This window comes from Stomoxys calcitrans, chromosome 2, assembly GCF_963082655.1.
Source record: "Stomoxys calcitrans chromosome 2, idStoCalc2.1, whole genome shotgun sequence".
Taxonomy (NCBI): domain Eukaryota; kingdom Metazoa; phylum Arthropoda; class Insecta; order Diptera; family Muscidae; genus Stomoxys; species Stomoxys calcitrans.
Window position 1 is genome coordinate 82,729,351 of NC_081553.1, and position 25,519 is coordinate 82,754,869.

The following is a 25,519-nucleotide window of genomic DNA, read 5'->3' on the forward strand; positions in this document are numbered from 1 at the left end:
CGACTTTTCTTTTTTTGAAAAAGAAAATAGATATTGAAAAAATTTTAAGAAAAAAACAAAAAGATTTCAAAATGAAAGTCAAATCACAAATGCTTTCGTAAATCGCAAAATACAAAGGCTATCTCGGCAAAAATTGCCAAAAAGCTTAAGTCAATAATCCCCTACACTAAACTATTGTAGACCTCAAGCCGACCTTTGATTACTGATTAAATGAAGATTTAGCAGTCTGAACCGGTTTACAAAGTGCCGTGATTATCAAGGCGCCCGAACCAACTAGGTCCTTAAAATTTTGTATATAATCCCTTTAACAGTTTAGCTCAAACTGTTTGGAATTTCTAAGTGAGTGTTCTCAAACGGAAGATTTTTTACTACTTTTATTCAATTGTATCCCACTGTGCTTCGCTAGTAAATCGAGTTTCCTGACCAAAAGTAGCCAGGATAGTTCTTGGCTTCACTTGGCCATATAAATCTTCGTATGCGCTCCCTATTCATCTAATGTTTGAATAAATTGTGTAAGGGAACCTTATGCACTAATGCCTTAAGTCTAACATCCCTTACACCAAATTAGTTATTGTAGACCTCAAGCCGAGTTTTGATCACTATCAAACAAAAAAAGAATTTCGGAAATCGGACAATAAATGAAGATTTGGCAACCCGAACCGATTTACAAAGTGCCGTGGTTACCAGCTTAAGGGACCTGCCAGGAGGCGCCCTGACCACCCGGGGGCCTTAACATTTTGTATATAAACTCGTTAACACTTTAGCTCAAACTATTTGAAATTTCAAAGTGATATCTCTATTCGATCTCAAGCGGAAGATTTTTTTCTACTTTTTTTTGAGTTCTATCCCACTGTGCATCACTAGTGAATCAAGTCTACTTACCAAAAGTAGCCAGGATAGTTCTTAAAATGTTGTCTATAATCTCGTTAACAGTTTAGCTAAAACTATTTAGAATTTCAAATTGATATCTCTATCCGTTCTCAAAAGGCAACGTGTTTACTACTTTTAATCGATTCTATCCCACTGTGCATCGCTAGTGAATCAGGTTTCCTAACCAATAGTAGCCAAGGAAGTTATTGGTGTCGTTTTGACATATAAATCTTCGTTTACTGGCACAAATTGTATGAAATTTGAAGTTTATAGCTTAAAGATTGACGGAGTCATTTTTAAAACTGAAAAAAAAACAAGTCAAAATTTTGATATTTTAAAATTTAAGAACACATTACTCGTTAGCAGTACATATGCGTATTTTTTTTAGATTTCTTCAAGCTCTTTCCCTAGAGTATGCAAATCGATTCAGTGGATCAAAATTTATGGCCCCCAGAAGGTTGGAGAAGTCAAAAGTATTCAACTTTGACAGTCTGTATTAAAGATATGGACCCACCGCAGTACTTTCATAAAATGTCGTCCTCTACAAATGTCTGGAACATGTTGAAAGATCTAACATCAACAGAAACAATGTTGTAGACTTATTTCCTATTTTTTTGCTGTTTGGCCCAGTTTGCATTGTCACATCGAGAGTTAATCATGTCTCTGAAACAATAGTCCTCATGGTATTGCACAATGTCCCTTAGACGCAGTTGTCACTGAGCAATTGCCTACATACCCTATTCGTCCATCTGTATAAATGACAGGTCTCTAATAATGTCGTCACTCCGAAGCGAACTAACCAGGCACTGGAGCAACTGTACCATTATCTGCGGGTCCTATCCCTTTGTCTCGCCACGAGAACTTACCAGGCACTAGAGCAACTGTACCATTATCTGCGAGTCCTATCTCTTCGTCTCGCCACAAGAACGTCTGGGAATCGTTATGTCACCTCTATTAAGCAACAAGGTGATTCTTGGAGACTAGACTCAAATCCTGTCACATTATCGAACATTGTGGGATGAGAATGCTAGGCTGAAGCAGAAGTCGGATACTTGTGTTTGTAAAGTTTTGTGTGTCCTACTCTAGGTTATAGGGGGCCATCGTAGCGCAGAGGTTAGTATGTCCGCATATGACGTTGAACGCCTGGGTTCGAATCATGGCGAGACCATCAGAAAAAAATTTCAGTGGTGGTAGCATTTGTGAGGTACTATGCCATATAAAACTTCTCCCCAAAGAGATGTCGCACTGCTGCACGCCTTTCGGACTCGACTATAAAAAGGAAGCCCCTTATCATTGAGCTTAAACTTGTATCGGACTGCACTCATTGATATGTGAGAAATTTGTCCCCTGTTCCTTAGTGGAATGTTCATGGGCAAAATTTGCAATTTTACTCTAGGCTATTGAAGTTGTTTGTTTTCAAGCTCTTCTAGTAATGTACATAGATCAAATGTTACACTTCCAATGAGTTAGTATTGTACTATTTCATTTTTGCTATTTAATACAACTTTATTTTTATTAAAATTTTTAAAATAAATTTTAATAATTATTTTATTTTATTTTATATTATTTTATTTTATTTTATGTTATATTATTTTATTTTATTTTATTTTATTTTATTTTATTTTATTTTATTTTATTTTATTTTATTTTATTTTATTTTATTTTATTTTATTTTATTTTATTTTATTTTTATTTTATTTTGTTTTATTTTATTTTATTTTATTTTATTTTATTTTATTTTATTTTATTTTATTTTATTTTTTTGTTATTTTATTTTATTTTATTTTTATTTTATTTTATTTTATTTTATTTTATTTTATTTTATTTTATTTTATTTTATTTTATTTTATTTTATTTTATTTTATTTTAATTTATTTTATTTTATATTATTTTATTTTACTTTATTTTATTTTATTTTACTTTATTTTCTTTTATTTTTTTTTTTATTTTATTTTACTTTATTTTATTTTATTTTATTTTATTTTATTTTTTTTTTTATTTTATTTTTTTATTTTATTTTATTTTATTTTACTTTATTTTATTTTATTTTATTTTATTTCATTTTCATTTACTTTTTTTATTTTATTTTATTTTATTTTATTTTACTTTATTTTATTTTACTTTAATTTATTTTTTTATTTTATTTTATTTTATTTTATTTTATTTTATTTTTTTATTTTATTTTATTTTGTTTAATTTTGTTTAATTTTATTTTTTTTTTACTTTACTTTGTATTATTTTATTTTATTTTATATTATTTAAGTTTTCTTATTGAAAACTGCAAAATCGAAACATTTTAAAAATTCACATCAAATCACCTTCTTAATTGTTATGTTGTAATAAATTAAAGAATTACATCATAAATAAAAATATAAAAAAATTAGATTTCCATTACAAATGGCTAGAATTGAGTCAGATTCTTAAGCGCAATTTATATTCCTCTTTTTGGTTTTTGTTTTTTTTTTTGTCTACTACAAATTTTTCTAACAATACTTATAGTTTTGGTTTTCATGCTTTAATTTAATTTTTTTTATTTTTGGTTTGCTGCCTTTATGATTTATGTGTGTTTTTGGTTTTAGTACTAAATGTCTCTTAATATCTATAGCTAATATTCTTGACTGTTGTTGTGGTTATCGTTTTTACACTGATGCTAAGAGTATATTAATGTTTTCTTTGTATATGGGTGTGTTTGTGTGTGTGTGTTTGTATGTGTACTTAATAAATGTTGGTTTATTTGTATTGTTGTTGGTTTTTTTTTCTTTTAAAATAGGATTACTCTTTGTCTGTTTTCTTAATTTTTGTTTTTTTTTTTGCTTAAAGTTATGATTTTTTTGTTTTACTGCATTTTTTTAGAGTTTAGTTTGCTTTTCTTTGCTTTAGTTTTGATTTTTAAGAAAATATGTTTTTTCCTTTGTTAAATTATAACAACAATACATAGTAGTAATAGTTTAATAATACATAATAGTAATAATAATTATAATAGTTAATAATTAATGTGTATGTAAAAAAATCATCACTCTTTAGTAGCACAAGAAGAAGTAGAAGTAGAAAGATTTGAAATATTTTAAACAAAATAAGTCTGTTTATGCCTACTTGCTTTTCATCTCTATGACTTATCTCGGGTGATTTTATATTCTTTGGATTTGAGGATTGGCTTGCAAAAGTTTTCTCTGGCATTGAGTTTCATTAATCTTTTACACAAACTGTTTCTTTCCGCATTACACAAATTGCAGCCTTAACTGTTTCTCTCTCTTTCTCTTTTACTGAAGCACTCTACTACACCTTCGGAATTAAAAACTAGTAAGAGAGCATAAGATATTGGTGATCATCAACTTGAACTACATTAAACGGTTTGTCATACAGAAATCCTCCTTTGAAATGGAGAGCCAATAAAGAAACAATTTAACATTAACATTTTTGCCAGACTTTATAGTTCTGTGTCATGGGACTTAGACTCTTTAATAAGCAATGGTCTATAATTAGGCTTTAGAATGTTTAAGAATTAGTGACAATCACGTAGCATAGTTTATTAGCTCAGAAATTTGCCTTCAAAGTGCCTTGAATCGTTACAAGTTAAACTAGTACAACCCACGTAACGTAATAATATCAGCATTTAATTATTTGCGTGTGGAACTCTCTTTTTGCGTTAGCAATGTCTAACATTATGCCTTTGAACTTTTAAGTTAAATTAGTGTCAACGTAACGTAGCACAGTTGTACGTGTAGGGAACTTTCCTTATTTACGTTAGTAATGTATACCATTATGCCTTTGAACTTTAAAGTTAAATAAGTGTCAGCGTAACGTAACAAAGCAGTTCACGATGTTGGTAAAGCAGCACATACATTTTTATTCCCCTAGATGTATAAAATGTAAATCTCCTTTCCGAAGAGATGATACAACGCTGCGTTAAAACGAAGCTTTTTACCATAGATCTTAAAATTGAGTTGGAATATTCGTGGGCAACATTTTTATATTGTTGTGATCGCTACCTGACGTTGAGCTCTAAAAGGAATTTTTCTTTAAACTCTAAGAATCCAGAATTATCAAATATTCTAAATAGACTTTGACCATATATCTCTATAAAGGAATACTCTAAGTTAAAACCACGTAACGTAGTGAAGTAACAAATGATTTTTCTGCCACATATTGTATCTTTCTCCAATTGATGTCAAATTAGTATAAACGTAACGGAGTGATGGATCACATAATTTTTGCTGGTAAATATTATAACAACTATTAAAGAACCTTTTTCTGTATTAGTGAACACATTAAGTTTGCGTGATAGCTGCGTTACGTAGATTACAAATAAAGCTTTTTTTGATCTCAAAAAATCCACAAATAAATAAAGGGTTTGTAAACAAGGGCGCTATAAAAGTAGACCGATAGGGACAGCAAATGACGCCACATATTTTGCCGATCTTTTAACATTTCTCTTCAGTAAGGTTTGCCATTTCATGATGGAAAGATACACGAGCCAACAACGAGTCGAAATTATTAAAATTAATGTTCGAAACCAGTGGCTTAAACTTTAAAAGCGCTACGATGAGGCTCATTTCTGGCTGAACGGTTTCGTCAATAAGCAAAATATGCGTTATTGGTCAGACAGCAATCCACACATACTCCATGAGTCTTCATTACGGTTTGGTGCGGTTAATGGGCCGGCGGCGTCATTGGGCCGTACTTCTTCCGTGATGATCAAGACCGGCATGTTACTGTGAATGGGAATCGCTATCGATCAATGATAACCCAATTGGATGAAATGGACTTGGAGGACATGTGGTTCCAACAGTACGGCGCCACAAGCTATCCAGCGAATGTCACAATCAATTTATTGAAAACCATGTTTGGAGAACTTCCGTGCGGACTTCCGTGCTACTTCTCCCATCGGACGACTCCCCAGATGGTGGGTTGGGGAAAGCTCATCAGATATGATGGATACCGCAGGAATAAATATGCGGGGCGAACCAACAAGTTAGCACAAGCAGGGGGTGTCCCGCTTGCATGGATACGAATATTATCACAATGGGTTAGTGCAATAATGTCGCCAGCGGATGAGCCAAAGGAAATGGCCAACGATGGCGCTCGCAGACCTTCAGAATATTCACCATCAAGACAGCCCGGCCTAGTGGGTCGCTGATAGCCCCACCACTAGGCACCGATGCGATAGCCCAATCCACCATCCATCTAAAAAAAATCACTATTGCAGAAACATCAACAAGAAATAATGGAACTGACAATCCCCCGACGACGATGGATTCAGAACACGGATTATGTTTGGAACATGGAACGTCAGAACACTCTCAGTGGCATCGAGACTTTACCAAGTCCAGAATGAGAAGTCAAACTACAACCTAGACATCCTCGGTTTAAGTGAAGTACGATGGCCTAAATCCGGAATCCACCGAATAAGTGGAGTCGGTCTTTTACTGTCGCCGAAGGCAAAGCGGGCTCTTCTATAATACAATGTTATATATGAACGCATCATGACGGCAAGATTAAATTCAAAATTCCGCAAAATATCCATTGTACAATGCTAAGCGCCAACCAAACCCGATGACGACTCAGTGATACGCTCTCTACCAAAATGCCAAGATGGCCAAAAACAACAATAAACTACAATCAATCATGGGCAATCCCATGGCAGCCGGTTGTAGGTACCGGATTGACCCGATGGATTCCTTCATCGGCAAGGGCTGCCGCTTCAGTGTACAACACACTGCTATAACAACAACAATCAATCATGGGAATGCAAGGACTTGGCAATACCAAAATGGCAATGGCGACAGCTTGGTTGATTTCTGCGCAAGAAACCGACTCTTTATTGGAGGCTTTAAATTCCCCCATAAAAATATACACAAATATACTTGGGAATCACCAGATGGAAACTCCCGTAATCAAATCGACCACGTACTTATCAGCAAACTGTTTCTGGGTTCGCTGATGGATGTGAAAACTAAACGAGGAGCCGACATCTATAGCATTCCCATGCTCTTAGTGGCCACTCTACGTCTACGCCCAGCCGTCGTGAAAAAGCACAAACCTCTTAAACTTAAAAGACCTCGAAATAGCACGCAAATACAAGGAAACATTAACGGAGGAGCTGCAAAATAACACCCACACATGGGCCGACATAACAGCAGCTTGTACGGAGATGACCACCCTTTATCATAGGCATTGCTCGATGATCCCAAAAACCATGGATAAGCAACGAAACTATAGAGGAAATAAAACACCGTAAACGTCTACGCAACGCTATGCTACGAGCAAAATCAAGTGTAACTAAAATCGCAGGACTGAATATCGCGCCTTCGCCTCGACGATTTAGTGACGTAACGTAACATACAAAAGTATAGTACTATAAATCTTTCTCTCGATTTGTTTGCACTGAATAGTTTATAGTGATACATAAAAAGACTCTTTCAACCGTGTTCTTCGTTGCGTTACGTTGACTAATCAGAATTGTTTTGGTACAACAATTATGAATTTGGGTCTTAAATCGCTTATCAAACCTTTATTAAAGCAATACATAATCGACGTTTTATGTGTTGTATTAACGTTATGTTACACTACGTACGTTAACTATGCTTTATGTGCTATGTCACTTATCATTTGGCGTCTTACCAAACCTTATATCGAATATTAATAATCAACTGGTGTTGCTTATCGAAACTGATCCCCAAGCTGTACATCGTGTTCTATGTTACGTTACGTTCACAAATTACTTTCAGTTTAGTATATCAATAATGATTGGCCTCTTACACATTGTTTTTCTTTATATATCGTTTTCTACGTTACGTCCACTAACTAGGTTTTATTTGTTACATGAATGTTAATAGGGAACTTTTCTACGTTACTTATTCTGGCTTTATGTTGGTTTTATGCATGAGTATTCCCGACTGAAATGACCATCGTCGTACACAACAAAAGCTTCAGGCATCTTTTTAAAATTACGTTACATGCACTAATTCAGCTTTAAATGGTCTTTAAGTATAAAATCACTATTTCTATCGTCTCTATTACATTTGCCTTGCCACTAATTTTCCTCTCTACCCCTTTTACACCCATTGCTCACCATTTGTCTACTTTGAAACACTCTTTTCACTCTCTTGCGCCTTCTTCTCAATTCGCCTAATTTCAGAGAAAACTTTCTCGCGCCCCATGTCTTTCATCGCCCAACATTACACGCTGCGATGGTGGCTCACCATACTGATCCTGATAGTAATTTTCACGCATCATCGTATTGAGACTGGAACACCGGAAGTAGAGAATCTCTTGGAAAGGTTTACGGAAGTCACGATTCAAGGTGGCATAGATAATGGGATTGAGCAACGAATTGGCATAGCCCAGCCATAGGAACAACGAAGACAAGGACTGTGGCACATGCGTCGTTTCCGATTCGACAAAGGGACGTATGAGAGCTAAAATGAAGAATGGCAGCCAACAAACGGTAAAGGCGGACATTATAATGCCCAATGTGGTGGAGGCTTTCTTCTCTTTGGCCAATTGGAAACGTAATTTCTTTTGGTGAGGCGAACCCAGCAGACCACTAGAACCACTGCCACCTCCGTGGCCGCCGGCGGTGCCACCACTACTATGATGGCTGGTGGAGAGAGCGCCGCCACAGGTGGAGTAGTTGAGAGATGTGTTGCCAAAGCTGCTATGCCTATGCTGCTGGGGGTGCGCATCCAAATCGGTGTGACCCGGCGGAGGGGAGCCCGTGCCATTGAGGGCATGCTGCAAATGGGTCTGCGCCCGCTTCTCCTCCAAAACAATGCGTCGCGCCGCCCTAAATATCTGATAGTAGACAAACAGCATTACAGCCAATGGTATATAAAAGGAACCCAAAGTTGCATAAATCTGATAGCCAAAGTTCTGACACACCGAACACATGGGATTGCCATGCTCATCGACATGCTCATTGCCCAATATGAGGAGGGGAGGCAATGAAATACAGGCAGCCGCCAGCCACACCAGGGCCACACACAACATCATGCGACGTGGCGTACGCTTGACCCCATACTCCAGGGGCTTGGTAATGGCTAAATAGCGATCCACCGAAATGGCACACAAATTCAATATGGAAGCTGCACAGCAGAGCACATCGAAGGATACCCAAATATCACAGAGGACCGGGCCAAAATTCCATTTTTCCAAAACCTCATAGAGCAAAGCCATGGGCATAACTAGCACAGCGACACAGAGATCAGAGAGAGCCAAGGATACTAATAAATAATTGCAAGGACGACGTAGTTTACGGACCATGCACACAGCAATGCACACCAAAACATTGCCAACAATGGTGCCCAGGATAACAAAGAGCAGGACTATGCTAACCAATACGGTATGGACAGCGGGCATGGTGAATTCGACAGGTGTTGCGGGAGAACTAATGCTGCCGTTGTCCGATAGGGTCGTCGTCGCCGAGGCCAGGGGCGAGGTGGAGGAGGAATAGGGGGCGGAGGATAAGGATACAGAGGACGGTAGAGATGTGGACGTAAACGAAGCATATGGTGATGATGATGAGGCTGATGCCGCTGAGCTAAGGCTGGGCATTGAGGCTGACCACTCGGTGTCATTTGTCGACAATGCCGCCGATAATGTTGAGGTGATGCTTTGCATGCTAATGCTGTTGCCGTGGCTTTGGTATCCATGATGGTATGGCCCCCCAGACAATGAAGCCATTGTTGATGCTGTAATTCCTGCTTTTTCTCCAGCTGCGCCTGCACCAAACATGGTGCTAATACTGTGTTGCTGTTGCTGTTGTTGCTGCTGCTGTTGGTGGTTATTGTTGTTGTTGCTGTTGTGGCGATGATGTTTGCTGCCACCGGCCTGGCCATGCAATGTTGATGTCGTGTCCGTAGCGGTGGCGGCTGCCTGTTTGCCATCATTTGTTTGTTCTTCTCGGCTCGTTAGTGTAGAGTTGCTACTGTTGTGCTGTTTCCTGGGGCCCCTACGCTGACGATTCTCTGAAGGTGTTGTGCCGGCGGCAGCAGCAGCTATGGCAGCATCTACCTCAAAAATCAAGGCCTGTATGGGCAAATGTAAAAGTTGTGGCGTCAATGATGCAGAAGCTGCTGATGGTGAATGTGAAGAGTGATTTTCCAACTGTGTTGGCGTTTGTTCCCTCGACGATGTTAGAATCAAAGCGGCTGAACCAACTTGAAACCAGCAATCGCTAAGGCTTAATAGCAATAGTATGTAAATCAAGGCCCTTAGCAAGGCGAACATAAAATTTCTCAGATATTGTCCGAAATTAGGCCAAACTAAAGATTTTCCTCGCTGATAGTGATGAAATTTGAAATTTTTGGTGGCGGAGCAAGCGGTGGCAGCGGCAGCGGCGACGGAGGATACTGTATAGAGCTGGTGTAGACCATTGGCCGAATGGTGGGCGGCATAGAACTCACCCGATGAAGCAGATGAAGATTTTTGAAAGTCTTTTATAGCTTGTAGGTTGTTGTCTTGGCTTAGTGAATCCATATGATGAAGATGAGTGCTGGCTAATAGCTCTGGGCCCCTAAAAGAAGAAGGTTCCAAAAGTACACTTTCGCTCTCTTGTACTCGTTTAACTGGGCTACAGGGCTTCGACTCGACTTTTGTACTTTTTTGTTTTCTTTTTGGTTAAGTTAGCTCCAAAAAATGTTCTTCATTAATAATGGCTCGTCCGTTTGTTATGCGAGGACATTTTTCTTATGTTACTGCACACACTCTCAAGCATTTACCAGTTGTTTGTCAAAAATCTTGTGTCTTGTGCATATGTGAGGGTTAATGCAGATGCTGCTGGCAAGTCGAGGATATCTTTTTCCTTTCTTACGGATATCTTTTTGATGAATAATTATTATGTTTTTGCCAAATGCTTTGTGAAAATCCATTTATTCAAATGTCTTTCTTAAGCACCTCTGGATCGCACTCTCTCTCTCGCTAGGTCGGTGTTTTTAGCCTCTTTTGGAGCAGTGTAGTCCTGTCGGCAGATGGTTTGTAATGTGGAGTGCTGGTTTAACTGGTAACCTATTCTTGTTCACTCGTCATCAGCATGTCCCTATTCGTTGGTTTGATTGACATAAAAAGTGTTTCCGTTTTTGTCTCTTCCCCAGTTTAGGTTCTCACTCTCTTCTTCATTGGCTGCTGTTGTTCTTCTTGTTGTAGTTTACTTGCCATTTATCATAATTCTGCTCCTGTTTTACTCTATTCACTCACATGTGACATGTCAGTCATGCTTTCATTTATTCTTAGAACTCGTAGAAAAGACTTGGGTAGTTGTTGGACTGGCACGTTTACGTTCCCCAGTAAAGTGAAGACAACATGACATTGTGCATCACAGCTTCCTTTCATGTGAACATCATCCATTTATCAGTGTCGTTTTGAGGTCTGCTTTTGTTTGTGGTGGCGTTGGTTTACTTAGATTCCCTTTCGCTTCACAATTTTCGCTTCAGTATTCCCAGTATTAAGTTGCCTAGTTGTAGTTGTGTTTTCCTTTTCGAAGGGGGTGGGGGCTGTTGTAAGTTTTTCGCTTTCGTTTTATCGAAAATATATATTTCTGGTTAGTTTTATCTTTTGTTTTGGTTTTGTTCTTGAATGAAAATCTTGTTCCTTTTGTTGCTTGAAACCGCTTTATGGAAACACAGTAGTGATTGTCCGAATTCTGAAAGAACATGAATGAGAAAATTAAGGTCTTAGAAAATCGTTCATTCTTTAAAAGAAATAAATGCAGATAAAATATTGGATTGCCCAAAAAGTAATTGCGGATTTTTTAAAAGAAAGTAAATGCATTTTTAATAAAACTTAGAATGAACTTTAATCAAATATACTTTTTTTACACTTTTTTTCTAAAGCAAGCTAAAAGTAACAGCTGATAACTGACAGAAGAAAGAATGCAATTACAGAGTCACAAGCTGTGAAAAAATTTGCCGACTGTATGAAAAATCCGCAATTACTTTTTGGGCAACCCAATATAAATTATGGGAATAAAATTAAAACTAAACTTCTTCAACCACAAGTAATCAGCAAATCTTCGGCTAGTTAGATCAATAAAGATTAAGAAACCACATTGGAGGTGGGGAATCGGGGTAAGAGTCTTTATGTAGTTTCTAAGAAATAGGCTTCCATATAGGTTTGGGGCACTTTCTTTCTGAAGGATGTCTGCGGGGTACTGAAGGTCTTGAAGACGATTTCGATACAAAAGCAGTCCGATCCTACTATTGCGATCTCTATCTGGGTAGTCAACCGTCTCACAGTGGGAGAAAATCGAAAAAAATTAATAAAATATATGCCGTGTGAGAACGGGTAGAGATATCTCTTTTCAGGTGGGTAATTAAACAATCCGGGGCTCCCTTTACATATATATAGGAGCTATATCACACAACTGATTTCGAGCAAACTACTCAGATATTGCGTCGAGAAAAGCATTGTTCAAAATTTTGGAAGATCGGTCAATAAATGCGCTTGCAGTGGCTCTGGAAGTGAAAATCTGGCGAAATACATATATGGCAGCTATATCTGAACCTGGACCGATTTCTATGAAATTCACCAGTAATATTGGATTGCCCAAAAAGTAATTGCGGATTTTTTAGAAGAAAGTAAATGCATTTTTAATAAAACTTAGAATGAACTTTAATCAAATATACTTTTTTTACACTTTTTTTCTAAAGCAAGCTAAAAGTAGCAGCTCATAACTGACAGAAGAAAGAATGCAATTACAGAGTCACAAGCTGTGAAAAAATTTGTCAACGCCGACTATATGAAAAATCCGCAATTACTTTTTGGGCAACCCAATATTAAGAGTCATATGTATATCCTTCCTGACAGACAGACGGACATAGCCTAATCGAATCAGAAAGTGATTCTGAGTCAAACGGTCTATCAATGGGTCTATCGCTCTTCCTTCTGGGTGTAACAAACAAATGCACTAAGTTATAATACCCTGTACCACAGTAGTCCGTTAGTGTATGCAAAATACGAAGCAGATCTCGGTCGAAATTGCACAAAAAAAAAAAGTCCAATATCGAGTGGAGATATTGTAGAACTCAAGCGGACTTTTTGTGGGTATTTTCAATCAGTATGCAGAAAAAAATTTAAAAAATCAAACCATAAATGAAGATTTGGCAGCCCGAACAATTATTCGAAATACCGAGGTGACCAACTTTAGGGGCCTGCCAAATGGCGCCCGGACAACCTAAAGCTTTGAAATTTTGCAGATGATCTCGTTAACAGCTCAGCTTTAACCATTTAAAATAGATATCTCTACCCGTTTTCACACGGCATATTTTTATACCCTCCACCATAGGATGGGGGTATACTAATTTTGTCATTCTGTTTGTAACTCCTCGAAATATTCGTCTCAGACCCCATAAAGTATATATATTTTTGATTGTCATGACATTTTATGTCGATCTAGCCATGTCCGTCCGTCTGTCTGTCGAAAGCACGCTAACTTTTGAAGAAGTAAAGCTAGTCGCTTGAAATTTTGCACAAAATCTTATAGGTGTAGGTCGGTTGGGAGCGTAAATGGGTGTTTTCATATAGCTGCCATATAAACCGATCATGGATCTTGACTTCTTGAGTTTATAGACGGCGCAATTGTCATCCGTTTTGTCTGAAGTTTTGCATGAGGTGTTTTGTTATGAATTTCAACAACTGTGCCAAGTATGATTCAAATCGGTCCATAACCTGATATAGCTGTCATGTAAACCGATCTGGGGTCTTGACTTCTTGAGCCACTAGAGCACGCAATTCTTAATCGATTTGGCTGATATTTGGCATGAGATGTTTTTTTATGATTTTTAACAACTGTGCCAAGTATGTGTGAAATCGATGCATAACCTGATATAGCTGTCATATAAACCGATCTGAGGTCTTGACTTCTTGAGACTCTATAGGGCGCAAATTCCATTCGACTTCGTTGAAATTTTGCATGACGTGCCTTGTTATGACTTTCAACAACTGTGCAAAGTATGGTTTAAATTGGTCCATAACTTGATATAGCTGCCATATAAACCGATCTGGGATTTCTTGGGCTTCTTTTGGACGCAATTATTATCTGATTAGGATGAAATTTTGTACAACGGCTTCTCCCATGACCTTCAACATACGTGTCAAGTATGGTCTGAATCGGTCTATAGCCTAAAACAGCTCCCCTATGAATCGATCTCTCTATTTTACTTTTTGAGCCCCTAAACGCCGCAATTCTTATTTGGCTGAAATTTTACACAGTGACTTCTACTATGGTTTCCGACATTCATTCCATTATGGTCGGAATCGAACCATAACTTGATATAGCTCCAATAGCATAGCAATTATTTTCTTTTGTCCTTTTCTTTTCATTGTTTGCCCAAAAAGAGACACCGGGGAAAGAACTCGACAAATGCGATCCAAATTTAAAAAGGTATATCCAAATATGGTCCGATCTGGACGATATTCAACAAAAATGTGTAAAGGTTTATCCAAAATCAGTGCGGCAAATTTCAACGAAATCGGATCAATACTCAATACTTTATATCGGAAGATCGGTCTGTATGGCAGCTACATCTAAATATGGTCGGATCTGGATCATATTTGGCACAACGCGCTGTACCATTTTATTGAAATCGGATTAAAAATGCTAGTTTTATAGGCTCAATACACTATATCGGGAGATCGATCTATATGACAGATATTGTATAACTAAATATGATCCCATCTGAACCACATTTGTCAGGAATGGATAGGGGTCTTCCAGAACTCAATAGAATAGAATATAGTACCAACCTTAAGACGAAAATTTGTACCTATTGCTACCTTTCCTTAAACATAATTTGTCATCCCACTCTTAAATATCTGTCGACAAATAGCTCTGATTAACAACACAAAAGCGTTTTAAATTCCCTTTGAAAATTAGAAAGGCTGGTTACAGTGGCAACACCAAAATTGATAAAGTAAAATGAGAACTTAAACAATTGTATAGTTTTAGGCGCTTTTTGTTTTGTTTGACAATATATGGCATGTGGTTATAATGCCACCACTGAGGGTTTTTAAGAAATTGAGAAAATTGATTTGTGTGTGTCAAGTGTGTCATTTAAGGTCAGCGGAAATGTAAGCAGTTTTGTTTACCAAATATTGACACTTCGTTTCAATAGAATTTTCAAGTAGTTTGCTACTCTAACTTTGAAAAGTTTCGAACATCATTTCAAAGAACCTCTCATCTACTCTCGATAACTTCCTTCGTTAATTGTTTTCCTGATCAATGCAATCATTCAAACCCTCAAATGTAAAACAACAACAACAACACTGCAATCGAATGCTGTTCATAACATCTTTTGGCAAACATGCATTCTTTTCTTTTTCTTCAAGTGGGGGAAGTCAGTTCGTTTTTAACTCTTCGGTAGTGCGTGCGTGTGTGACTTTGGCTCCCCATGGGGTCGTAATCGAATTTCGATAAACGGTAAAATATGCAAATACAAGCATCAACAGCAATAACCTACATAAAACAAATGTGAAATCAAATAAATAATACTTTGTTATATATTGCGTATATTAACTATTGCAGGAGCAAATGTTAATCGTTTCTTTTTTGTTTTTGCATAAATATAAACCCCAGTAAAAAGTGAAAAGAACAAAGTCATTGTGTTGTATGAATTGTTGGTGTTGTTGCAAACAGCAACAAAACAAGTGTAGTTATAAAATGCTGTAGAAACATGACCAAATAAGAAGACAAATGTGTACCTATAACTATAATTTATTTGGCAGCTTTTTGCAATGCCGAAGAAAAAGAACAGTTATTTGTGTATGTATAGTCAAATGATAAGTTGAAATGTTTGTAGGCATGTACGTACGTACGTACAAACATGTGTGCATAAATAATACTGTGGAAACATAAGAAGAGTATGGAGAGTGTAAGAGCATAATTCATTGGAATGTTAAGATGACGTCATTATTTGGTCTATCTTTGAATACATGCTCCTGTGTGTCTAGTGTTGAGTGCAGCGCAGCAAAAAAAATAAAGAAATAAAATTCACAATCGTCATAATGTAACTGTTAAAAAAGGGAAATGCAGTTTTATAGTAAATGGTCAATAATGGACACGCAGTTTTCTATGTGCCATTGCAAATCGAATAGAGTAGAATATTAATAGACATATGAGGGCACCTGTGAATATATGTAAAGTGGTTATTTAATAGAAAGCTATTCATTATAGTGATTTTTTACGTCATACAAAACTACAAGACTTAAAATAGACAATATTTTTAACAAAGTGTCAACTGTGAAGTTTATAAACGCCAGCAGCGTGCAAAGGCCGGCAAAGATAAGTGATTAAGGTAAGTTTTGTGAAACATTGATTTATTTTATTGTAAGCATCAATTGTTTTGCGTTTATAATTCGCATAAATGAGATTTGGCAGGAAGAATAACAAAAAAATATTGTTTGTTTCCCAAGAGGGTACCTTGTTCCATGAAATCTAACAAGAGCTAGGCCGGGGTTCCATTTTCTACATCTTGAAATTACTTTAAATGAGGTATAGAAGACAATATATATTTTTCGCAATTTTTCTCACACTTTGGAGTCTAACTTTGTTTTAAATGTACCACCAAAGGATAGGATGCAATATTTTATTTTAAAATAATTTTTCTATGAAACCCAAAATTTTCTTTAGATAATAAAAATTTCGACAAGATTTTGTACGCAAATCAAATTCCGAAGAAAATTTCTATGAGAATCAAATTTCGACAAGACAAGATTTTGTGTGAATGTCAAATTCCGAAGAAAATTTCTATGAGAATCGAATTTCTCATTTTCCAAGTTTTTGCCCGTTAGGGCAAATATCATTAAATCTTACAATCCTTGTTTCTTTCGAGACGAGCTCAACGATCGGAGATGCAAATGGAAAAGGAAAGCCAAAGATAGCAATACACACCAACCACTATGGGATGCGTTCCGTCTTTGTTTTGAAGACTTTTCAATCATATTAGGTGTGATGGCTTCAAGGGCCGTGCGTTGGTATGTTGTATTTGAATTGTATTAATGGCGAAAACGCATCTATGTTGCAATTACCACATTAGCCACACTCGAAAATCTTGACTATTAGCTGTATTTTTTCCAATGCATTTATTTTTGGGTAATGCCAGACATTCTTTCTGTGACTAATTACACTTCTCCCGTACTACACACGATTCTGTGCATCTGTTGGAAGTTGTATTGATGGCTTCGAGTTTCGACAAAACGTTTTATGAAAATTAAAATTTGGTAGAAATATATGAAGTGGATTAATTTTCTTTCTTACTGCTCTTCAAATGAAAATACTCTTAAGAGAATAGTTTCAACCAAGAAGACATAACTTTTTGACAATCCTCATTTACAATATCCGATTGTATAACCAGTAAGGAAAGGCAAAATCTGGCGGTGCCGACTTTATAATACCCCACACCTACCCTAAAGTTTCAAAGTGGGAGCTATATTTAATTCTAATTAAATTTTGATGGACCTCGGCGGATATTTTCAGATGGGTTATTAAATGATCCATATCAAATTTCGAGCAAATATGTTTAAACTGTAGTGAATACGGCTGACAAATGACAACATTATTGCAAATTACCCAAAATCTGACGAACATTCATATGTATGGAAGATACATCTAAATCTGAACCAATTTTGATCAAACTTCTTACATATTATGGTAGGGATCGAGGAAAGCATTGAGCACAATTTTGGCAATATTGGTCAATAATTGCGCTTGCAGTGGCTCTAGATGTGAAAATTTGCGGATATACATATATGGCAGCTAAATCTAAATCTGAACCGATTTCTATGATATTCTTCAATAAAAATAAAGTAAAGTTATAAAAAATTCTTCCTGCTAAATTTCGAGAGAATCAGTTTACAAATGAGCACTTTATTACAATATTTCTCAAAATCTGACGAACATATGTATGGGAGCTATATCTAAATCTGAACCGATTACGATCAAACTTTATAGATATTGTGGAAGTCGTCGAGGAAAGTGTTGTTTGGGAAGATTGTTCAATAATTTCTCTTGCAGTGGCTCTAGAAGTGAAAATCGGCCAATATATTGGGTTGCCCAAAAAGTAATTGCGGATTTTTCATATAGTCGGCGTTGACAAATTTTTTCACAGCTTGTGACTCCGTAATTGCATTCTTTCTTCTGTCAGTTAACAGCTGTTGCTTTTAGCTTGCTTTAGAAAAAAAGTGTAAAAAAAGCATATTTGATTAAAGTTCATTCTAAGTTTTAATAAAAATGCATTTACTTTCTTTTAAAAAATCCGCAATTACTTTTTGGGCAACCCAATATATATTTGAGAGCTATATCTTAATCTGAACCGAATTCTATCAAATTCAACAGTAATGTCGAGAGTCATGAGAAAATCCTTCCTACCAAATTTCGAGAGAATCGGTTTACAAATTAACGTTTTATTGCATTAATACTGCAAATCGGACGAACATATATATGGGAGCTATATCCAAATCAGAACCGATTTTTCCAATTTCATTAGGCTTCGTCTTTAGGCGGAAACAGACAGATGGACATACCTAAATCGAATCAGAAAATGATTCTGAGTCGAACGGTATACTTAACAATGGGCTCCCTTCCTTCTGGGTGTTACAAGCAAAACTTTCTTCAATAAAAAACCTGTAACAGCCCTGGGGTTGCCATATAGCAACAGAATATTTCTTGCTTCAAGAAACACAAACATTTAATCAATCTTTTTAGAGTTCTTTACGTTTCAATGACAAGTCTTGAATAAACCGTCTAAAAAAAGTCAGCAGAAAATTTCAGGTTGATTCGGGTTAGTTTACCATCTTTGACTTAATTTGACATTTAGATGCTAGGAGTCGACAGGTACTATTGTCGACTCCTAGCATCTAAATGAAGAACCACAAAACCTTTACATTTCCTTTCGTTAACATTTACTCTGCTTTGAATCCAAATTAGAAAGGCCATTACATACCTGTTAGTCAAAATTACAACTAAACCGTGGCATAGTTTTAGGCGGTTTCTTCTGTTTGGCAATACATGGCAATTGTTGTTTAGTTGTGTGTTATTGTTGCCAGCGGAATTGTTAGTGTTTTTTATCAAATATTGTTACAATGGTTTGATAACATTTTAAAGCAGTTCGTAGCCCTTCAGCTTTGAATAGTTCCAAATATCATTTTCAACAACCTCTTAATTTAAATACTCTCAATAACTTCCTTTGTTAGTTGTTCCTTTCTCCCAAAAGCTTGCTCATCTGATCAATGCAATCGAACCATAATGCTACAACAACAATGCAATACAAATGCTCATCATAACATCTTTTGGCATAACTTGCATTATTTTCTTTTTCTTTGAGTGGTGGATGTCAGTTCGTTTTTAACTCTTCGGTAGTGCGTGCGTATGTGACTTAGGCTCCCTAATGGCTCGTTGTGAAATTTCGGTAAACGGTAAAATATGCAAATGGAAGTGATTTATGAAACTTTCAGTGATTCTAAAGCAATAAACTACATGAAACAAATGTGAAATCTAATAAATAATACTTTGCAATATATTGCGTATAGTGACCATTAGAGGAGCAACTGTTAAACGGTTTTTTTTTGTTTTCGCATAAATATAATCGCCAGTAAAAGTGACAAGAACAAAGCTTTTGTGTTATATGAATTGTTGGTGTTGTAGCAAACAACAAAACAACAATTGCAGTTATGAAATTATATAGAAACTTGTGCAAATAAGAAGAAAAATGTGTTCCTTAAACTATGATTTATTTGGCAGCTTTCAGCAATGCCTAAGAAAAAGAACAGTTATTTGTGTATGTATAGCGCAATGACATATGGTAATGTATGTAGCCTTCTACAAACCTATATGCATAAATACTATTGAGAAAACATAACATTGCGGAGAGTGTGAGAGCATAATAATACAATGTAATGACGTCATTATTTGATTGGTCTACGGTTGTATGTTCGTGTGTGTGTTTTGTGTAAAGAAGAAAGAAATTTACAATCATTAAGAGATATGCAGTTTTAATAACAAAGTGGGAGAATGGCCATGCTGTTTTCTTTGTAGCATAGGGCAAATCGATGTGCCTAGAACATTATTTGATATATGAGAGCAACTGTGAATATGATTAAATAGAAAGCAATTTGCATTGGGAATTATTATGTTCTACAAAACCGCAAAAGCTCTTGATAGACAATAATTTTAACTAAATATAAACTGTGAAGCATGGAAAGACCAACAACAGTAACTAATGAAGGTAAGATTTGTGAAATAGTTATTTGTTTCTTTTTATTATTGGCATTAATTGGATTACAGCACCATAAATTAAAAATCACAAAAAGACAGTTCGATAAAAAAGAAACAACGGAAAAATATATTTTGCATATCTCTCTTAAATAATCTCAAGAAGAAAGTTACGAACTTTTAAAAGTCAAAAAGGAAAGCCGAGCTGAGATTGTCGATGCGATAAAGATTTCAAGTACGAGAAAACTGGCTACAAGTCAATACTAGGAATCTATAGTGAAATTGAAAAGTCGACTTTTTCTGATAATCGAAAGGTCGACTTTTTGACTTTTTCTGATAATCAAAAAGTCGACTTCTGGAGTTTTTCTAATATTCAAAAAGTCGACTTTTTTTCTGTTGTCAAAAAGTCGACTTTTTTTCTGTTGTCAAAAAGTCGACTTTTTTTCTGTTGTCAGAAAGTCGACTTTGGTTCTATTATAAAAAGTCGACTTTTTTGGATTATTAAAAAGTTGACTCTTTTGGATTATTAAAAAACCTACTTTCGACTATTAAAAGTCGGCTTTTGCGATTATCAAAAAGTGAACTATTTTACAAAAATAATGGACTTTAAGACATTTTTTCATTATCAAATTCGATTTATGACGTGTAAAGCCGATTAAAACAATGGATTCGATTAACCGTTTTTGCTTGGCATGCCCACATGATGTTTTTTTTGGTTTTTTATGAAAGTGCAAAAATTCGTATACTAATAATTCATTTTGGTCTCTCGTTATTCTGGTCCAGAAATTTTGAATAAAGAGCGAAATGCTTTTCATCAATTCCATTCGTTGCTAATCTACCGTTTCTTCCATTCAAAACCCTTCGACTGGCGTGGTAGATCGCAATTTCTGATACGCCATACATTTCATCAACATCTTTGTCAAATTAATTAAGGTGCTCTATATGCCCAATGACTATCGAGTACGGTGTAAAGCAGGCTTTTGTTTTGAAACAGCACCCAATAAGTCCTCTTACTCTATTAAGCGCAGTAAGAGGGAGAGAGAGAGAGAAGAAAGCCTTGCTCTCCGCTATTCTAATACAAATTAATCATCAATGCTAATAACAACAAACACAATAACATTGGCAAAATATTTTGTTGTGCACTTGAGATTTGTTCAATGTCACTGCAAATGCATTTTGTGCTTAGACCACATTGACCTATCAGCGTAGCGGCGGGCCGGTTTGGTTTGTGTGTTTGCGCTCTTTATTTTGATCTTTAAAATCTTTTCATGATTTTTCGAACATATTCTAGCTCGAGATCATATTCAATGCTTTGCTATTCTTTGAACAGAATGCATTGAATATGATCTCAAGCTAAATAGAATATGTTCGAAAAATCACGAAAAGGTTTTAAAGATGAAAATAACAGAGCGTAAGCAGATCAAATTTTTTTGAAAATCCAATATTGATGAGTTTAATGAGATAGTGATGAGGAAAATCAAATTCCGAAAAAAGGTTTTATGAGAATAAAATTTTCACAAAATCTTATATACAAAAACCAATTTGGTTTTGTTTGTTTGTCCATTTGTTTGTTACGTATAGACCCAAAAACAGCTGAACCAAATATTTTGAAATTTTCACATATTGTGTAGGTTGGTCTGGAAGGAAACATAGGCCATATACATTTTTGACATCAGAAGCGGGGCGGAATATCCCCCTTAAATTAAAAGTACTACTCAAAAAAAAAAAAAAAAAAACGGCGGACTGATCGGGACAATATGGAACCCAAAATGAAAGGTATTCAAGAGTAGAGTACGAATTTCATATTAAAAATTGGGTCCAAGTGCCGGGGGGCCGCCCCAACCTCAAAACCCCCTAAAATAGGTTTATTGGAGAATTATGACAATATGGGACCCAATCGAAAGGCATTCGGGAGTAGATTGGGAATGTGTTTTAGGAAGGAGGAATAGGCTTTATAATTTGTTGGTATCGGGAGGTGGCGGACCCTTCCCCGTTATCCCAAAAACACCATCGAAAATCAAAAGTAGACCGATATGGACAATATGCGTATCAAATTTTCACAGATTATGTATTTTGGTCTGGAAGGAGACATGGGCTGTATAAATTTTTGATATCGGAAGGGGGTGGACCCTCCCCCTAACCTTAAAAGTACTACCCAAAAAAAAAAGCGGCGCACTGATCGGAACAATATGGAACCCAATATGAAAAAAATGGGTCCAAGTAACGGGGGGCCGCCCCAACACCAAAACCCTCTACAATAGGTTTATTGGAGAATCATGACAATATGGGACCCAATTGAAAGGCATTCGGGAGTAGATTACGAATGTGGTCAGGAAAGAGGAATAGGCTTTATAATTTGTTGATATCGGGAGGGGGCGGACCCTTCTCCGTTACCCCAAAAACACCACCCAAAATCAAATTTTTACTGTCCGATACGGACAATATGGGTATCAAATTTTCACAGATTATGTATTTTGGTCTGGAAGGAAACATAGTCTATATAACTTTTCGATATCGGAAGGAGGGTAGACCCTCCCCCTTATCCCAAAAACATCACCCAAAATCAAAAGTGGCCTGATCGGGACAATATGGGTATCGAATTAAAGGTATTGAATAGTAGAATAAGGATATCGTATTAAAAATTGGGTCTGAGTAACCAGGAAGATGAACCCACCACAGATGAACCTTGAAGTCGAGTGCGAGGCACTGCTGCCATCGGCACAGTTTTGGATTGACGGAACCCTAGTACTGTCATCTGGAAGATCATGTTACACGGATGGATCAAAGCTAAACGACAGAGTGGGCCTGGGGGTCTACAATGAGAACCCAGGGACTGGGATCTGCTTTAGACTGCCTGACCATAATACGGTTCTGCAGGCGGAGATCCGGGCGATCACGGAATGCGCGATGTGGTGTGGTGCTAACGCGAGGACGTCAAGTGTGAACATCTTTGCCGACAGTAAAATTGCCATAAGGGCAATAAAAACCAGGACGGTAAGGTCACGAACAGTCTTGCAGTGTAAGAAGGAGATTAACACCTTCTCTGAGGATGGCAAAATCCTCATCGTTTGGGTGCGGGCCACAACGGAATAAGGAGAAATGAAAGGACAGACGATTTGGCGGTGAAGGCCAGAGGACTGCCGTCAATAAGCTTGGCTAATCCGAAGCCTTTCGCGTCGACGCAGTCCGTGTTAAGGGGGTGGACGACTAATGCGCATACAACATTCTGGAACAGCGAAACGGTCGGTAGAACGGCGGAAATCCTATGGGGGGATCTAAATCGTGAGAAGACGACGCTATTACTGAAAGAAAGTAAGAAGGAGGTCAGTATAGCTATTGGTATCATAACGGGACACATAGGACTACGAGCTCACTTATGTAAAATCGGTGCCGCAAGTGATAGCATGTGTAGGGCATGCGGGGAAGATGATGAGACGTTGGAGCATTTCCTTTGTCATTGCCCGGCTTTCGCGTCTAACAGATACCGGCACTTTGGTGGAGACACAATATCAGACATGAACCAACTTAGGGGAGTGGTATTGAATAGGATTAAGAGTTTTTGTATGTTGCACGGAATTCCTAACTTAAAATATTCTTTTTAGAGGTTGCTTGATAGTTTTTACTGGCTTAGGTGTATGTCCATAGTGGCATGGGGCGGATTAATATTTGCACCCTCTTTTCAACCTAACCTAACCTAACCTAATCTAGGAAGTTGTCCTAACAAAAAAATTGCTACAAGCAGACAAATTGGGGCTCAAACGGCAAATAAAATGAAGTCCATGTAATAGTAGGTGTCCTCACCCCCATAAACACCCTAAATGGGCATATTAGCCGACCATGGCTATATGGGACTAAAATGAAAGCAATTTGGAAATAGATTAGGAAAATGATATTAAAATATGTGTTAAAGTATCCTAAAACACCTTAAATAGGTTATTTGACCTATGACCCAAGGAAAGTGTTTGTGGGTAAGCCCCAATGGACCCCTAAACTGAACTTAATTCCCAAACACATCAATATGGGACTCAAATGAAAGGATTTTGGGAGTATAGAACGAATTAGATACACATAGCCTATAAAGTCTGCGTTCACCTGACAAACTTTTATGATTGGTTAAAGAACACAAAATAAAATTATAAATCAAATCAACTCTTTTACATATATTTTTTCTTCGTATTCCTAACATTAAAAAACAAAAACAAAATTCTAAGTTTGGTTAAGCACTTTCACTCTAGACCGATTTAAATATGATAACAATTAAATATAAGCTAAACAAAGTCTGCGTTCAGTAATTAAAAATAAACAAAAGAGTTATTTAAACACAAAGTAAAAACATATTCCTAATATTTGGTAGGATAGCCACGTTGTTTTAAGACTGCACTAAGTCAATTTGGCAAGGAGTTTACCAACTTCTCTGTTTCCTTAGATGCTATTTTCGCCCATTCTGCCTGCATGACACTTCGTAACATCTCTTTGCTGGTTATAACGTGCTGACGAATTTTTTTCTCCAATAGATCCCAAAGATGCTCAATGGGGTTGAGATCTGGTGATTGGGGTGGTGGGGAAGCCAAAACCTAACCGATGTATGCTTTGGATCGTTATCTTGTTGGAAGCAAAATGTCGTTGCTAACCCTAGTTTAGCAACACTTGGTTTCAATTTTTTTTTTCAAAATATTGAGATAACCACATTTATCCATTTTGGACTCAATAAATTCTAATTGACCCACTCCACTAGCAGTTATACACCCCCCCACACCATAACTCCACCACCACAGTGCTTCACCGTTCCAACTAAATTTTGTTTTTCCAGCTCAGTCCGGGACGTGCGCCACACTATTTGCCGACCATTAATGCCAAAATTCAGAATTTGCTCTCGTTGGAGAAAATAATTTGTTTCCAGAATTCCCCCTCTATGGGGAGAAGTTTTTACTATGCATGTCATAGTACCCCACATGTGTCGCCTACATTAGAAGGGTATAAACACCACTTCAAAATTTTCCAATGTTTTCGCCAAGATTTCAAACCACGCGTTCAGCATTATTGATGTTTAACGTCATTAGCGGACGAATGTCCCTATCTTAAAACTCTACTAAAACAGGACTTATATATCGATCATTGCTATATAGGTCTCAAATGAAATTAATGAGAGCGTTAAAGAAGGCGCTATGGAGTGGGCCCGGTTTGGCTAGTTTTCATAAAGCTTAATATTGGAATATTTTGTATGAACATTAAATTTGCCCAAGTTTGTTGTATGTTTTTTATAATCTGGAGTCTTGTTTTTGCTTAATTTTCTCTTCTTTAATGGATAATGACCTCATATAAAGTAACCTACATATAACGCTTTTAACCTCATTTAGACTCTAACCTTCAATCCCATATGCTTTTTTTTATAGTTTAAAGTTTGTGTTACATACTATGCAAATATGTAAATCTTCTACATTTTGTTAA

At 36.5% G+C, this 25,519-nt stretch overlaps 1 protein-coding gene across 3 annotated transcripts in view; it reads right to left on the bottom strand.

Moving 5' to 3' along the window:
* Positions 1-7,727: 7,727 nt before the first annotated feature.
* The window catches only part of LOC106084836 (5-hydroxytryptamine receptor 1), a 537,578-nt gene continuing 519,786 nt past the window's right edge, over positions 7,728-25,519 (bottom strand). For all 3 annotated transcript variants that reach the window (XM_059362084.1, XM_059362083.1, XM_013248767.2), the window contains one exon: positions 7,728-11,509. In XM_059362084.1, coding sequence (XP_059218067.1) covers positions 8,005-10,347 — 2,343 coding nt within the window. In that variant the 5' untranslated portion in view covers positions 10,348-11,509 and the 3' untranslated portion in view covers positions 7,728-8,004. The remainder of the gene's footprint in view (positions 11,510-25,519) is intronic.